Source organism: Amblyraja radiata, chromosome 19 (assembly GCF_010909765.2).
Source record: "Amblyraja radiata isolate CabotCenter1 chromosome 19, sAmbRad1.1.pri, whole genome shotgun sequence".
Lineage (NCBI taxonomy): Eukaryota > Metazoa > Chordata > Chondrichthyes > Rajiformes > Rajidae > Amblyraja > Amblyraja radiata.
The window spans coordinates 18,542,740-18,556,833 of NC_045974.1; the positions used below are offsets into that span (position 1 = coordinate 18,542,740).

At 45.8% G+C, this 14,094-nt stretch overlaps 1 protein-coding gene across 10 annotated transcripts in view; it reads left to right on the forward strand.

Moving 5' to 3' along the window:
* The window catches only part of pphln1 (periphilin 1), an 84,545-nt gene extending 80,995 nt beyond the window's left edge, over positions 1-3,550 (forward strand). For 9 of the 10 annotated variants that reach the window (XM_033037835.1, XM_033037829.1, XM_033037838.1 and 6 more), the window contains one exon: positions 1,814-2,652. In XM_033037835.1, coding sequence (XP_032893726.1) covers positions 1,814-2,008 — 195 coding nt within the window. In that variant the 3' untranslated portion in view covers positions 2,009-2,652. Of the gene's footprint in view, positions 1-1,813 lie in introns of all 10 variants that reach the window. The other variant, XM_033037834.1, reaches the window with a different exon arrangement.
* The last annotated feature ends 10,544 nt before the right edge of the window (positions 3,551-14,094 follow it).

The window sequence follows — 14,094 nt, forward strand, 5'->3', positions numbered from 1 at the left end:
TTCCGCTACTTCCTGGAGGGCCGCCCGTTCACCGCCTACACGGACCACAAGCCGCTCACTTTCGCCCTGGCAAAGGTTTCCGACCCCTGGTCCGCACGACAGCAGCGGCATTTGGCCTACATTTCGGAGTATACCACTTCAATCCGATACGTAGTGGGGAAGGAGAACCGGGTGGCCGACGCATTGTCCCGCCCCGCTATCAATGCCCGGAATTGACTATTCTGCTCTGGCAGAGGCACAGCTCACGGACGATGAGGTGCCCGCCTCAGCCTTGAGGATGTCCCTCTTGGTCCTGGAGGAGCGACCATCCTGTGCGATGTATCGTCCGGTCAGCCCCATCGTCCCTGGCGCCGGAGGGTTTTTGATGTCATCCACGGACTGTCTCACCCATCAATTCGGGCGACAACGGCACTGGTGGCCGCTCGTTTCATGTGGCATGGTCTGCGCAAGCAGGTTGGCAATTGGGCTCGCACCTGCATTCCGTGCCAGATGGCGAAAATCCAGCGCCATGTCCGTGCGCCTCTCCAGGAGTTTGGTCTACCTCACCAGCGATTCGACCATCTCCACATAGACATTGTGGGGCCTCTCCCGCCATCACGGGGCATCACCCACCTTCTCACAATGGTGGACCGCTTCACGCGGTGGCCGGAGGCCATTCCGCTGGCCAACACTTCAATGGCTACGTGCGCTCGTGCGTTGTCCGCGCACTGGATTGCTCGCTTCGGGGTGCCGGCTCACATCTCAGATCGGGGGCCACAGTTCACCTCCGAGCTGTGGTCAGCCATGGCTCGCTTGCTGGGGGTGCGGCTACACCACACCACGGCTTACCACCCGCAAGCTAATGGTCTGGTGGAGAGGTTCCACCGGCAGCTAAAGGCAGCGCTGAAGGCGCGACTCTCCGGCCCGGACTGGATGGACGAGTTGCCGTGGGTCATGCTGGGTATCCGGACTGCTCCTAAAGAGGACTTGGCCTCATCATCGGCGGAGCTCGTGTACGGGTCGCCACTCACGGTGCCCGGGGAGTTCGTGCCATCGGCGTCGGGACGCCCTCATCCACCCTAAAGCGCCTTCATGAGCGAGTTGGCAGGCTCGCACCCGTCCCGACGTCCCGCCATGGGACATTTCGCCCGCATGTGCCATCAGCCGTCAGGGACTGCCCATGCGTTTTCCTGCGCCGTGATGCCCACCGGACGCCATTCCAGAGGCCTTACGAGGGCCCGTTCCGGGTGCTGGAACATGGGCAGACGACTTTTGTGCTGGACATGGGGGGCCGGCCGGAGGCCGTGTCGATTGACCGGTTGAAGCCGGCACACCTGGACATTGACCAGCCGGTGCTGGTTGCCCGACCTCGGCCACGAGGGCGCCCCCCTTCATGGCTCCCTCCGCCTGTCACTCCACCTGTCCTCCCGCCGGTCCCTCGACCATTCCCTCGTTCTGTCCCTCCACCTATGCCTCCGCCAGCCCCTCAATCTGCTGACTTCCGCACGCGGGCCGGCCGGGTCGTGCGCCCGCCGGTGCGTTTCGTGCCGGGTTCTGGGGGGGGGTCCTGTGGTGGCTCCCAAGGGTCGCACCATCATACTGTCGAACCCCTCGGCCCGGGAGTGGTTCAGTCCAGAGGCGGTCCTTAACCAGAGGGTTTAAAGGCAGGGGTTTGGGTGCTATCTTTCTCTCGTTTGGACCTCCCTACAACCGGGAGGAACATAATTAAAGGTGCCTCTCAAAACACTGGACTTCGTGCTTCCTTTTGAGACCCATGCACTACAATGTTACACTAAAATAATAAAATTTATATTGCAACTTTTTTTATTTTCAGGTTTATGGACAAGACTGTGAAACGTTTGGCATGGTTGTTCAAATGCTCATTGCCAAAGACCCATCATTGGAAAACACAATACAATTTGCACTCAGAGAAAATTTGCGTGAAATAGGAGAACGATGCATTGAAGAACTCAGAACGTTCATCACCCAGTATGATTCTGCTCCTGGAGAGCATTTAGGAAGATCATAACTCCATGACTTGGGCTCCTCTTAATTCTTCTGCTTTTGTTGAAAGTCATTTTTGTTACAAACTATGATCAATTAATTAACATTAATTTGAATCTAGCAACACAGCCTATGCTGGTGTAAACTGATTTCATCTACTGTTTGAATATCTTTAAACTTACTATCTTTATGATGCAAGTGCAAATTATGTTTAAAACGTATGGTGAACATAGAAACATATCCATATTGACCTCAGGAATCTATTCCTTACATAATGGTGTCCATAATTGGGGTGTATTTCAGAGATCAGTATGGATTGGCGGCTAAATTGATTTTTTTTTTGGTGTATGTAAACCATGTAATCCAAATGGAGAAACTTAAAAGAATATCCCAGGCTTGGGTTCCACAGTTAGGTCTTACTGTTTATGCAAGATTGTTACCAGCCCATTTGGTAAAACAGAATGATTTGAGATACTTTATTTAGAGCTCACCATGTGGGAACTAACAAATTTGTGCAGCTTCTGTGGTTGTGTACTGAAATGATAAAATCTCCTGATGACTCATTTTGTAAGATGTTTCCCAATTTGGTTGTGAGCTGAACATAGCACGAATAACATTGATTCATGATCTGGTGGTTGGCTAGATATTAGAGGAGGGATTATACCTTGATAAGCAGAGAAACCAATCACCATTGCTTCTGACTATTTACACTCATGAACCAATGTGGGCAGATGCCTGGTGAGTCAGATCAGATTATGCCAGGAAACTAAGTCACTTGTTACATCTGTTATCTGGGAATGAACATGAAGAATTGTCCCTGCGTAGGATTTATGAGGGCAGTTAGTATTCACAAGATAATACTGAGGAGAATCACCACTTAAAACAAGTCAAACATGTCCACAATAACAATGGTGCTGTAAATTCAGATTTTAGAATATTCCTTTAAGTGATTTTATTAATACTCATAACTACTCTATTCCCAATCAGTTTAACTTTTTCAGTTAATTAGAATTCACCAATTAGAAAGATGATCAACAGACAAATAAAATATTGGCCGCGTAGAGTGGCACGGCGCATAGCAGTAGAGTTGCTGCCTTACAGCGCCAGCAGACACGAGTTCCATCCTGATTACGGGTGCTGTCTGTATGGAGTTTGTACGTTCTCCCCGTGACCACGTGGGTTTTCTCCGAGATCTTCAGTTTCCTCCCACACTCCAAAGACGTACAGGTTTGTAGGTTAATTGGCTTGGTATAATTGTAAATTGTCCCTAGTATGTGTAGAATAGTGTTAATGTGCAGGGATCGCTGGTCGACGCAGACTTGGTGGGCCGAAGGGCCTGTTTCCGCGATGTATCTCTAAACTAAACTAATCGTAGGGTACCAAGTAAACTGTATCATAAGATCTCTGTTGTATTATGAGAAATTTTAAGAAAACCATAAATTAGAAATTACACAAAACTGCACTGCAGCTTAGAATCATAATTGAGTGTCATGTTTTTGTTTTCTGTATAGAAATTCCTTTTATTTGTAATTGAAGTATTAAAATGAAAAGAACTAAGGAACAAAAAGAATTTTGCTTTTACTGTCGAAGTGAATGATTTTAAGAAAGATGAATCCTGATTCGGTGACAACAGGCGATATATGAGGAAACAATCAAGAAAAGTTCAATCTCTAGTGAGTCATTGTTAAGGCCAGATCATTCGTTCTGTTGGAGGTGGAGGGAACAAAGCACTGTGATATTGATTAAATGATCCCAGTAAGTTCAAGCATTGTAATGGTATGTGAAAGTTTATGTTGTTTCTTCATCTGGCAGTTTCTGTTTTTAAATTTAATTAAATTATTGGAATGAACCCACCCCCCCCCCCTACCCCCCACCCCCCTACCCCCCACCCCCCTAATTGCCCAAATGAAGAGGTCCTTTGCAATATGATTGCTGTTAGTCACATTCCAGCAAATGGTGTTCACCATACATTTCTGGCCATAATGTGGAAGATTGACTGCGAGGTTGAAATAAAAATACATTTTCTGTTAATATTTGGTTTCAATGCAAAATAAAACTTGGTCTGTGATATTTTCCCTTATTTACTTGTCGAACAATTAAAGGCAGTGGCCGTATTTTACAGGATAAGTTTGGTTTTGTGGGAAACATTTTATACAAAACCTTTCATCAATAGGGAGTCTCTAGATCTCCAGCACAGATTCCTGAGGCACACCACTAGTCACAGACCCCAGTCTGTACATTGGCTCCATCTTGGGAGGGTTCTGGTGAAACATATGGCACTATATTATTTTTTTTCTCCAGAATTCACCCAAGATTGCCAAATCCATAAAAAGACCAATGTTTAGCAGGATGTTAAAGGATTTGGTTCAATGATCAGTCCTTCTAAGAATGGTTAACAATGATTGTGGATCAGGCTTTATTTTAGCAATAACAGATCATGCGTGATTGGTCTATTGCCCTGATCACATTCCACATAAATGGCTTCCATAGGAATTTAAAGGTTTGTGTATTTCTTGTCGTAATCACTGCTAATCATGCCTTATGCTTGCCTGTTGGTCAAGCTGAGTAGGGGTCTGTCTTACTTGATCGTTATCTCTGTTTAATGTTTCTTCCCAAAGAAGCAATTACATATCTGCCTCCACCAACACATCTCACAGTTCGTTCCAGGAACCCACCATGTTCTGTGTAAAACAAAACATATGGAATTGCCCAAAAGTGGAATGGAATTCCAATGATTCTGGGTGCTTATTCCTTCCCAAGACCTTGAAACTTGTTGTCCTTAACTCCCTCAGTCCTCCATACCCTCCTACAATTATCTCTGATAATTATACTAATAGTATCAAAGATTAAGTACTGAAGAATGTTTGGATGTTTCAATTATCCTTTTAAATAATATCTTAATTTTGTGCATAGAACAGAAGCTCTCCGAGTGTTAAAGACAGTATAGAGTAAGCTTGCTTTCATATGTTGGGACATTGAGTAGATGACTCAGGATGTCATGATGTAGCTTGATAGGACTTTGGTTAGGCCACATTTGGAATATCGCGTGCCCTTCTGGTCACCCCATTACAGGAAGAATGTGGAAGCTTTGGAAAGGGTTCAGGGGAGGTTTACCAGAATGATTCCTCGATTCAGGGGTATTAGTTATAGGGAGTGCTTGGGCAGACTTGGATTGTTTTCTCTAGAATGCCGGAGTTTGCGGGAAGACCTGATAGAAGTATATAAAATTATGAGAGGTAAAGATAGGGTAGACAGTCAGAACCTTTTTCCCAGGATGGAAATATCAAATACCTGACATGGCTTTAAGGTGAAAGGAGCAAAGTTTGAGGGAGATGTGTGGGGCAACATTTGTGAGTGTCTGGAATGCACTGCCAGGGTTGATAGGTGATACAGATAGTATAGTGGCATCTAACCCTTTTTCATCCATGAACTTGTCCAAATGTATTTTAAAGGTTGTTATGGTATCTGCCTCAACTACCTCTGCTGGCAGCTCGTACTATATACCCACCATCCTCTTTTGAGAAACTTGTCCCATATCTGCACCCTTTTGGCTCCACATCACCTGCAGCCTTTACGTGGACAATACTCTGGGTATAGTCTCATCCTTGTTCTGTACATCTGCTGCAGGATTTCCCCGTCTAGTCCAAAACTCTTGCAAAAAACATTTGCCAACTTCATTGCTTGCTACATCTCTGTTTCATGAACCAGCACAGCAACATATCCATATAAATATCGCTGTATGAATGCTCCATGCAATGATGGATTAAATTATGTTAAGAGCTTGCTGCTTGATTATGAAGAATCATATGGAATGTACACAGGCAGCCATATGCATGTGCAAACAATTGTCTTGTTTACTACAATAGGTAGGCAAAATCACATGCTTACACTCAGCTATCTGTTTAATGCAGCTTACACCCAAAGCAAGCATGCTGTTACATTCACACCAGATGTGTTTCTTTTCTGTAGATATGCTTCTGTGGTTCCATCATTAATTTTGTAACAAACTTCCCATTTTATTTTGCAACCAGACAAACAAACACCCTCCCTTTTAATTACTTTGGATTCCTTATGCAACCTCTCATACTCACTCGTGTTGTCATAATTGCAGATTTTGAATAGCTGGCTTTTTCATAATCTACCTCTTCTATCACCAAAAAACATATTCTTGATGGAGCTTGCCCACCAGCTAATTAAGTGTTCCTAACATGTACTGTCTGTGACATCATGTCATTCACAGCTGTTCAACACAAAGGCAAAACCTCAAACTGAAAAAAGGTTCAGGTTAAGAATTGTGGCAGATTAACAACAACAAGCAAAACACTGAAGGGCTCTGACTAACTGCCAAGTTTGAAGCAGAAATGAGCAAAAGTGGCCCATTATATCCCACAGTCTGAATGTGTTTAATACTTGTAAGGACAAATACTTTTACTCTGTCATCTTAACAAAGTGCAATTCAACTTTCTCACAGGGATAGGTGGCACTGTTAAGAAAGCCATAGAATCATATAGCATGGAAAGAGGCCTTTCTGCCCAACTTGTCCATTTGTCCTTATTCCATAGACCAATGTCCCCTGGTTCTTGATTCTCCTAATCTGGGTAAAAGACACAGTGCTTTTACCCTATCTATTCCCCTCGTGATATTATACACCTTTACAACATCACCCTCAACCTCCTGTGCTCCAAAGGAATAAAGTCCTAGACTGCCCAATCTCTTCCTATAGCTCAGGCCCTCATCTTCGTAAATCTTCCCTACACTTTCCAGCTTAAAACACCCTATAGCAGGATGACCAAAATTCAACACAACACTCCAAATGCAGCCTTACCAACTGTAACATAACATCCCAACTGCTGTACTCAGTACCCTGACCATCAGTCACGACGGCCTTTTCCATGAATACACGATCCCAGCATGCAGACTCCAACACGATGTGGTCTGACTGTGCTGGGTCCCACAGCTCCCTCCCCCCCCCCCTCCTCCAGGGAACCTCCGTGGGGGTTCCACTGGTTCTTCCCCCACCCATACAATAGTCCTCATGCCTCCCTCCTCTCTGAACACCCACCACCCCCCCCCCACTGGACATTGCCTCTGTCTCCATCTACTCACCTGCCTTCCTCCGATCCCAACCACCACCCTTGCCGTGTGTGTTCACCATCCCCTCTGACCTCCCCCTTTCTGATAAGGAACGGTCTGTCATCAGCAGAGGCATCATCTTTGTTCTCCTCTGCCCCCACCTCAACGAGTTCCAGGTCCGCCACGATGTAGAGCTCTTCTTCCGTCGCCTCCACCTCTGTGCTTTTTTCTATGGGAAGTGATGACCCCTTCTCCCGTCTCCACCGGACCCCCTCCTCTTGGGCTCCCCCGGATGGCCCTCTACTTTCTTTAGACATTTTCATTACCAACTGCTGGAGGGACATCAGCCTCCTCAACTTTTCCACTCCCCTTACTTTAACCTCTCCCCCCCCTTTAGACTTTACTTACTTTAGACTCTATTCCCTACTCCCAATTCCTCTGTCTATTCCGCATATGTGCCCAGGATGAGGTTTTCCATACCAGGTCATTGGAGATGTCCTCATTCTTTAGGGAACGGGGGTTCTCCCCTTCAATTATTGATGAGGCTCTCACTAGGGTCTTCTCGATAACCCAGAGCTCCACTCTTGCTCCCCTTCCCTGCATTTGTAACAAGGACAGAGTCCCCCTTGTCCTCACCTTCCACCTCATGAGTCATCACATACAGCATATAATCCTCCAACATTTTCGCCACCTCCAACGGGATCCCACTACTGGCCACATCTTCCCTTCTCCACCTCTTTCTGTTTCCGCAGAGACCGTTCCCTCCACAACTGCCCCGCTGAGTTACTCCAGCATTTTGTGTCTACATTCCAGCTGCCTGTAGCTGTCCCATGCCTACTTTTTCCTGACCAGAGCCTCAATTTCTCTTGTCAACCAAGCTTCTTTAGTTGCACTTGCCCTGTCCTTTTCTCTAACAGGAACATGCATGCCTTGAACTCTTGTCATCACATTTTTAAAAACGTCCCACTTTTGGGATGTCCCTTTGCCTGCAAACATCCTACTCCAATCAACTTAAGCAAGTTCCTGTTTAATGCCATTAAACGTTGGTCTAACCCCAATTCAGAATTTTAACTCGTGGGCCCACCCTGTCTTTATTCATAACTATTTTAAAACTAATAGTTCAGCAATTACTGATTCCATGGACACTTCAGTCCCTTGTCCTTCCTAATTTCCTAAGAATAGACCAAGTCTTCTCCTCTCCTGAGTAGGGCCCTCTACATATTGCCTGAGGAAACTTTCCTGAACTCATTTGACAAATTCCACCCTTTCTAAGCCCTTGGCACTATGACAGTCCCAGTCTATATTAAAATCTCCCTACTATGACAATCTTATTAGTCTTGCAGCTGCTTGCATCCTGGCATTTTTGCTCTTCTAATTCCTGTTGACTATTTGGGGGCCTATAATACAATCCCAGCAAGGTAATCATCCTGTTTGTATTTCTCAGTTACAGTCTTACTGGACGAACCATCATCGAACATAGAACTGTATAGCACAGGAACAGCAATGTTTGTGCCAAATATGAAGCCAACTTAAACTCATCTCATCTGTCTGTACATGATCCATTTCCCTCAATTCCTTGCACTTCCATGTGCCTGTCTAAAAGCCCCCACCACACTGTGTAAAAACAACTTGTCCCGCATATCTCCTTTAAGGGAGTATTGTGTGCAGTTTTGGTCTCCTAATTTGAGGAAGGACATTACTGCTATTGAGGGAGTGCACCAGGTTAATTCCCAGGATGGTGGGACTGACTTATGATGAAAGAATGGGTTGATTGGGCTTGTATTCACTGGAAATAAGATGGATAAGAGGGGATCTTATAGAAACATATAAAACTCTTAAAGAATTGGACAGGCTAGATGCAGGAAAAATGTTGCCAATGTTGGAGGAGTCCTGAACCAGGGGTCACAGTTTAAGAATAAGGGGTAGGCCATTGAGGAGATGAGGAAACACTTTTTCACCCAGAGAGTTGTGAATCTGTGGAATTCTCTGCCACAGAAGGCAGTGGAGGCCAATTCACTGGATGTTTTCAAGAGAGTTAGATTTAGTTCTGAGGGCTAAAGGAATCAAGGGATATGGGGGAAAAAAGTAGGAATGGGGTACAGATTTTAGATGATCATATTGAATGGCAGTGCTGGCTCAAAGGGCCGAATGGCCTACTCCTGCACCTATTTTTCTATGTTTAAACATTCCCCCTCTCACCTTTATAGCTATGTCCTCTAGTGCTGGACATTTCCATCACTAGAGGAAAAAGGTTCTGACTGTCGACTCTATGCCTCATAATTTTATATATACAAGTAGTCAGTAATATCATCTCAGACTACTGCCGTAACAATCTCCTTAATTGATAAAGCAACACCCCCTCCACTTTTACCCCCACCTCTATCTCTCATATATCACCTGTAACTTGATACATTAAGCTGCCGGTTCTGTTCCTCTATTAGCCAGGTTCCCATAATGGCTACCACGTCCCAGTCGCTTGTACAAGCGACTGGGACATGGTAGCCATTATGGAAACCTGGCTGTGTTCATCTGCCTTGAATGCCAGGTTTCTAGCATTAAAATGTGCAATTAAATCCAACAGTCAGTCCTTCCTCACTCCCTGCTGTGCTCCTACCTATTCTGTCCACTGAACTTAAACTTTGTCCTTGGGTTTCAGCCTTTACTGCTCTATACCTATGGGTGTGATTTTATATCCTTATAATGCACATGTGTGATCTTATTCCAATTCCACAAGCCTGTGTTCAAAGGATTGCAGCAATTTCCTTCACACATAAAAATGCAAGTTTGTTTAAGATTCTGTTTATAGCTGAAATAAAGGGTAGTTCTGCAATCCTTTGAGTTGGGTTTCAAAAGTTTGACTTCAGTTTCCTGTTTAAAATCCTTGGTGGGTTTGGATAATGATGAATGGACCTTTACTGGCTCAGATGGTTAGATCAGACCAAATGGATGGCCGTATATGGTATTATACGACCCCCGACGCATGTGGCAAGGCATCCAGGCCATCACGGACTATAGACCCACCAACACCACCCCATATCCAGCAACGCCTCCTTCCTTGAGGAGCTTAACCACTTCTATGGCCGCTTTGACAGGGACAATCTAGAGACAGCCATCAAGGCTGTGCTCCCTGCTGATCACCAACCCCTCACACTCACCCCCTACGACGTGTACGTGGCACTGAGTAGGACTAATGCACGTAAGGCTGCTGGCCCTAACGGCATCCCCGGGCGCGTCCTCAGGGCCTGTGCTGCGCAGCTGACAGACGTCTGGACTGACATCTTCAACCTGTCACTTGCCCAAGCAGTTGTCCCCACGTGCCTTAAAACCACCTCCATCGTGCCGGTGCCAAAACACTCCACTGCGGCAAGCCTCAACGACTTCCGCCCAGTTGCACTTACTCCCATCATCACCAAGTGCTTCGAGAGGCTGGTCCTGGCACACCTCAAAGGCTGCCTACCCCCCACATTGGATCCCTATCAGTTTGCCTACCGCAAGAACAGGAGTACGGAGGATGCCATCTCAACGGCACTTCACTCCGCCCTCGACAACAGAGACACCTAAGAATGCTGTTCATCGATTACAGCTCAGTATTCAACACCATTATACCCTCTAAACTGATCACCAAACTCGGTGACCTGGGCATCGACCCCTCCCTCTGCAACTGGATACTGGACTTTCTAACCAACAGACCCCAGTCTGTTAGGTTAGACAAGCACACCTCTTCAACCCTCACCCTGAACACCGGCGTTCCACAGGGCTGTGTGCTGAGAACCCTCCTCTACTCCCTCTTCACCTACGACTGCACACCTGTACATGGTACTAACACCATCATCAAGTATGCAGATGATACAACGGTGATTGGCCTCATCAGCAACAACGATGAGTCGGCCTATAGGGAGGAAGTCCAGCTCCTAGCAGCATGGTGCGCTGACAACAACCTGGCCCTTAACTCCAAGAAGACCAAGGAGCTCATTGTTGACTTCAGGAAGTCTAGGGGCGGCACGCACACCCCCATCCACATTAATGGGACGGAGGTGGAACGTGTTTCCAGCTTCAGGTTCCTGGGGGTCAACATCTCCGATGACCTCTCTTGGACCCACAATACCTCAACTCTGGTCAAGAAGGCTCACCAGTGTCTCTTCTTCCTGAGGAGACTGAAGAAGGTCCATCTGTCTCCTCAGATCCTGGTGAACTTCTACCGCTGCACCATCGAGAGCATCCTTACCAACTGCATCACAGTATGGTATGGCAACTGCTCTGTCTCCGACCGGAAAGCACTACAGAGGGTGGTGAAAATTGCCCAACGCATCACCGGTTCCTCGCTCCCCTCCATTTAGTCTGTCCAAAGCAAGCGTTGTCTGCGGAGGGCGCTCAGCATCGTCAAGGACTGCTCTCACCCAACCATGGACTGTTTACCCTCCTACCATCCGGGAGGCGCTACAGGTCTCTCAGTTGCCGGACCAGCAGGTCCAGGAACAGCTTCTTCCCGGCGGCTGTCACTCTACTCAACACTGTACCTCGGTAACTGCCAATCACCCCCCCCCCCCCCCCCCCCGGACACTCCTCCCACAGGAAAAACACTATGACTGTATGCATGTAAATAGATTTATTTATTGAAATCATATTCTATGTCGCTCTTCCAGGGAGATGCTAACTGCATTTTGTTGTCTCTGTACTGTACACTGACAATGACAATTAAAGTTGAATCTGAATCTGAATCTGAATTAACACCAAGTTTCCCAATGAATGTGAACAGAAATGAGTGGACCATGAAGGTGAAATTATTCCATTTCCTGGATATATCTAAGCACACCTGCACAATAGAAAGCCCACAGGACCACAAGAAGCAGGCTGACCCACTGTTCAATAGGTTCATGGCTCAAACGACATTCCTCAAGTCAGTCTTCCTAACTTTCCCCATATACCTTGATTCCATTATTGATTAGAAATTGATCACAGCCTTAAATATCTGGGAGGAGTCAGTCCCTATAGTTTACTGCACAGTGAGGGAGTTCCAAGAACTCAACCCTTGAACAGAAGAAATTCTTCCTCATCTCAGTCTTTACATGTACCCATTGCTCTCAGCCCTGGCTCTGGACTGACCCAGGTGAGGAAATATCTCTCAGCATTTACCCTGTCCAGCCCTGGTGAATGTTTAATTGTCCAGTAAATCTGCTTCTTGCTCTTGGGCCTGTTTAACCTTTCCACAGAACTGAATATGTATGAATCTGAAACCATCCTTGTGAACCCTTTCCCAACCACCTCCAATGAAATTATCTTTCTTAAGTAGGGGGACCAGAAAAGCTCTCATTGATGGGGGTCATATGTGTCTTATGGAGCTGAAGTAAAGGATATCCCTACTTTGAAATCAGGCCCAACATTTCATTAACCTTCCACATGAAACATTGTATGGATGTGCAAGCTTTCTGTGTTTTGTGTACAAAGACCCCAATTCACCTTGTGCCGCTGCTTTCTGCAGTTTATCTCCATTTAAAAATATAATTTAGCCCATCCTACCAAAGTGATTAAGTTTACATTTACCGCCATTTTACCCAATTTGCCAACTTTTCTTACACTCGCCTAACCTATGAGTGTCCCTTACATTTGCACCATTAATATACGTTGTAAACGGCTGTGGCCACAAACACTGTTCCCTGTAATACCCCACTGGTTGCCAATCTGAAATTTGATTCCCTTATCCCCACCTCCTACTCCCTGCCCATTAGCCAACCCTTTATCAATGCAAATATGTTACCTTCAACACCTGACTCCTATCTTTCCGAGGCACCTTGCTGAATGCTATCTAGAAGTCCAAGTGCAACACACCAGCAGATTCCCCTCTATCCACTCTGGCCGAGATGTCGTCAAAAAACTCTAATAAATTCACTGGACACAATTTCCTTTTCATGAAGCCACTGATCTTTCCAGTAATCTCTGATTCTTTCCAGATTACAATTTTCCACAACTAATTATAAAAGAAGATTGGCCCATGAGGCTATATAGGTGGAACTCAGAAAGAATAAAGAGTGGTCATCTTGATGGGCTTACAACCATCAGCATGAATTGGAAGAATGAATATGGCCACAAATAGCTGTAATAGGGATGTAATGTTTGGTTATTTTAACTTTCCTAATACAGACTGGGTCTGCCATAGTGCTCAGGGTTTGGTTGCGATGGAATGTAATGTGTCCAGAACGTTTTTCTCAAGCAATATGTAGGTGGCCCTACTAGAGAGAGGGCATCACTGGACCTCCTATTGGAAAATGAAACTGGGCAAGTTACTGGAGTGTACTTGTGGAGCACTTTAGGTCCCAAAGTGAGTATAATTTAGTTTAGTTATGAGATACAGCATGAAAACAGGCCCTTCGGCTTCATGACTCCACACGACCATCGGTCACCCATTCATGCTGTTATTACATTATCCCACTTTTGCATCACCTCACTAGACACAATTTACAGAGGCCAATGAATCTACAAACTGGCACATCTATGGGATGTAGGAGGAAACCAACGCGGTCACTGGGAGAGTGTGCAAACTCCACAAAGACAGCATCAGAGAGAGGTTTGAATCTGGATCTGGTGCTGTGAGGCAGCAGCTCTACCAGCTGCACCACTGTGCTGCCTATAATGCTATTAATTTTAAACTAGTTATGGAAAAAGGATATGATTGGTCCACAAGCCTAACACCTAAATTGGAGCATGGCTAATTTTGATGTCATTAGAGACGAACTTGTAAAGGTTGACTGGGAGGGGCTGTTTTCAGGTAACATCCCCTAATCCTGCCAGCCTTGTCCTTCACTTTAACAGGAACTTGTTAATTCCTGCAGGTTCACCATCTCGTGTTGAAAAGCCTCCTACTTGCCCGATTCAACAAGTGGAAGGCTTTTAAAAGTGAGGTCAGAAGAGTTCACAGCCAGCATGTCCCGACGAGAGTGAAGGGCAAAGCTGGCAGAAGTAGGGAACACAGCATGACAAGGTATATTGTGACTCTGCTCAAAACAAAAACCATATTTCAGATATAGACAGCTTGGATCAAAC